General features: G+C 64.6%; 1 protein-coding gene across 1 annotated transcript; it reads right to left on the bottom strand.

Annotated features, from left to right (window-relative positions):
* Nucleotides 1-356: 356 nt before the first annotated feature.
* Nucleotides 357-1,730, bottom strand: PTF1A (pancreas associated transcription factor 1a). The gene is made up of 2 exons (XM_060121368.1): nucleotides 953-1,730; nucleotides 357-559 (listed from the first exon to the last, which is right to left on the bottom strand). Exons 1-2 carry the CDS (start codon nucleotides 1,728-1,730, stop codon nucleotides 357-359), a joined length of 981 nt encoding a protein of 326 aa, XP_059977351.1.
* Between the last annotated feature and the right edge of the window lie 1,175 nt (nucleotides 1,731-2,905).

Genomic DNA, 2,905 nt, shown 5'->3' with positions numbered 1-2,905 from the left:
CTTTTACAAAAAGGTGTAAATAGCATTTATTAACATTGCTTAGACATAAACCATATCTGGCAATAAATTAGCATGAAGTTTTCTGGCCAGAGTTCTTCCAACAATGCAGAGTTCTGCCAAAGGTGCTGGGTGGAATCACAGACTATTGCATATTTTTAGAAAATCAGGATAAATTATATAAATTATATATTTAAAAAGAGATCATCTATTTCATTAACTCGACAGGATAATAAATAGATAAATAACAAACAGTTGATTGCCATTAGAAAAATGTGATTCTTAAATTACATTTACGTTATATACATGTACAATGTGCACAGAGACACAATCAGATCCTCTGGCGGGTCTGGGACGTCTCAGGACACAAACTCAAAGGGCGGTTCGTTTTCTATGTTGTTGAAGGAAGATTTGCTGTTGAGTTTTCTGGGATCCTCTGGGGTCCACACTTTGGCTGTTCGGATAATATTTTGTTCTTTGAGTTGTTTTTCATCAGTCCAAGAGAGAGAGTGTCCTGCGAGGGGAGGGAGGCCATAATCCGGGTCGCTGGGGGAGGGGGACCCTGAGGGGGTGAGAAGAGAAAACAGACTGTGAATGTCCAACTCTGTTCCCAACGGTGCCCTCCGGTCCGTTAGGATCCCCTCTTGGGCGCCTGGACAGACAGGCGTCTTAGGTTCCATTAGAACGACCCTCTTCCTCCACCCCTCAAGCCCCCAGCGCCTCCACCCCGCAATGCCAGAAGCTGCAATTCTGTCGGGGACGCGCACCCTCCGAGCCATGGTCAAAGTGGCGGAAAAAAACCTCAGAAACGCCAGCTCGCGCTCAAGGTGGCCGGTGCCCACGACCCGTCCGTCCGTCTGTCGGTCAGTCGGCTGGTCGGTCTGTTCACCCAGCCCCTCCGGGACCTTCCCGTGCCCGTCCCCGTCTCCCCCAGCTGGGAGGCGGACGCACTTACGGGTGCCCCGATGGCAGATGATGACCTTCTGGACCTGGCTGCCCGGGCTGTCCCCGCCCAGGCGCCCGCCGCCGCCCGGTCCCCCGCCCCCGCCCGCGCCGCCGCCGCGCAAGGGCAGGTCGGCCTGCACGAGTTCGCTGAGGAAGTTGATGTAGCCGATGGCCAGGCGCAGCGTGTCCACCTTGGAGAGGCGCTTCTCGTAGGGCAGCGTGGGGATGTGCGAGCGCAGCCCCTCAAAGGCGTCGTTTATGGACTGCATGCGCCGCCGCTCGCGCACGTTAGCCGCCTGCCGCAGCTGCTGCAACTCGGCCTCGGAGCGCACGCGCCGCCGCCGCCGCGCCGCCGCCGCCGCGCCGCTCAGGCCGCGCAGCCGCGCTCCGGGGGACAGCACCGCCGGCCCGGCGCACGGGTAGGCGAGGCACGAGGGCGGCGAGCCGGGCGAGTAGGGGAAGCCGCCGGGGGGCGCCCCCGCCTCGCAGCAGTAGCCGCCACCACCGTCCTCCGGCTCGCCGGGGCCCCCCGAGGGCGGCGGGGCGAGCGCGTGCGGAGCCACCGAGGGCGCGGGCTGCAGCAGTAGGCACGCCCCGTCGCGGTAGCAGTACTCGTGCAGCTGGTGGCTGAGGAACTCCGCCTCGGCCTGCTCGTCGGCCAGCAGCTCATCGCCGTCCTCCAGAGGGTCCCGAGAGGACTGGTCGGTGAAGAAGTCCTCCTCCTCAAAGTAAGGGGACGGGAAGGCGTCCAGGCCCCCGGGGAAGTGCTCTAGCAGCACCGCGTCCATGCTCTGCGCCGCCGAGGGCCCGGGGGACTGCTGGCCTGGGTGAGGATGGTCTCTGGAAGTTTGCTGCGGCAGTTCGGCCTTGTCTGGCAGCCCCGCCCTCACGGCCCGGCGCGGGAGGCGGCGAAGACTGCCCGCCCGCTTCCAGCCCCCGGCCTCCCTGGGGAGCCCGCGGCCGCTGCACTCTGGCCGACGCCCGCGCTGCGCTGGGGAGGGCTGTGCCGGCTGGCTGGAGCTGAGGGCTGGCACGCGAGGATTCTTATAACTACATCCACAGGCGCGTGCCAGGGACCCGCGGCGCCAGCCAATCACCGAGTGCGGGGTGCCGGCGGGGAGGGGGCCGGGGAGGCTTTCCGCCCGGTGGGAGCTCCCGGGGCGGAGGGGAGGCGGGGCCCGCGCGGCCCGGGGCTCCTCCCGCCTCTCCCCGCCGGCTCCTCGGCCGAGTACCTGCAGGACGCGCGGCTCCAGGGGCACCTGCGGCCCCCGGCGCCCGCCCGCGCGCGCTGCGCAGAGCCAGGCCCTTCCGCGGGGCGCCTCCGCGCAGCCACAAAAGTTCCTAAGGGCGCGTCCGCGGCCCAGGCGGCGGGAGCTGATCGCGGGCGGAGCTCGCTGCTCCTTGGGGGTCGGCGCAAAAACTGCTGGCAGCCTGGGCGGTCCAGGCGGTGCGTTTCGCCACCCCCATCCCCGGAGCGCGCGGGCCTCCGGCCTGGGTTCCATTCCCGGCCTCTGTCTCGCTGCCGGACCTTTCCAGGACTCTGGTCAAGTTGGCACAGTGTGTGCCGCTGGGGTTGGAAGGCGAAGCGATGCAGCTCGCAAGGCGTTGCAGGCGCGGCTCGGGGTCGAGGGGCGCGCGGCTGCGGGGCGCTGCTCGGGATCCTGACTCCGGTATCTGGTGCTCCGCGGCCGGCCTCGCCTCGCCTCCCCTCCCCTCCCTTTCCCCGCCCGCAGACAGAAATAGGGACGCTGGAGGACGACTTGGAGAGCGGCTCAGAGGGGCACGTTTCTTCTGAAATCAAATCGGGACCCTAGGGGTCCGGGGCAATAAAATCGGATACAAAAGGAGTCAATTGAGTCTTCTGCTCTGGAGCAGTCAGGAGGGAGGGCATGGAAGTTAAAGGGCAGAGTGGGAACCCTTTTCAAAGTCTCTCACCAGAGCCTCTCACCTTTCTGACTGGGAA

The sequence above is a fragment of the Lagenorhynchus albirostris genome, chromosome 1 (assembly GCF_949774975.1).
Source record: "Lagenorhynchus albirostris chromosome 1, mLagAlb1.1, whole genome shotgun sequence".
NCBI classification, from domain to species: Eukaryota; Metazoa; Chordata; class Mammalia; order Artiodactyla; family Delphinidae; genus Lagenorhynchus; species Lagenorhynchus albirostris.
This window is presented reverse-complemented; position numbering and strand designations above follow the sequence as displayed.

What these genes read in the sequence shown, in the direction of transcription:
- PTF1A (XM_060121368.1), bottom strand. Translation starts at nt 1,730, where the DNA reads ATGGACGCGGTGCTGCTAGAGCACTTCCCCGGGGGCCTGGACGCCTTC. An exon ending in CATCTGCCATCGGGGCACCC is followed by an intron (nt 560 to 952) that starts GTAAGTGCGTCC and finishes TCACCCCCTCAG; the next exon opens with GGTCCCCCTCCCCCAGCGAC.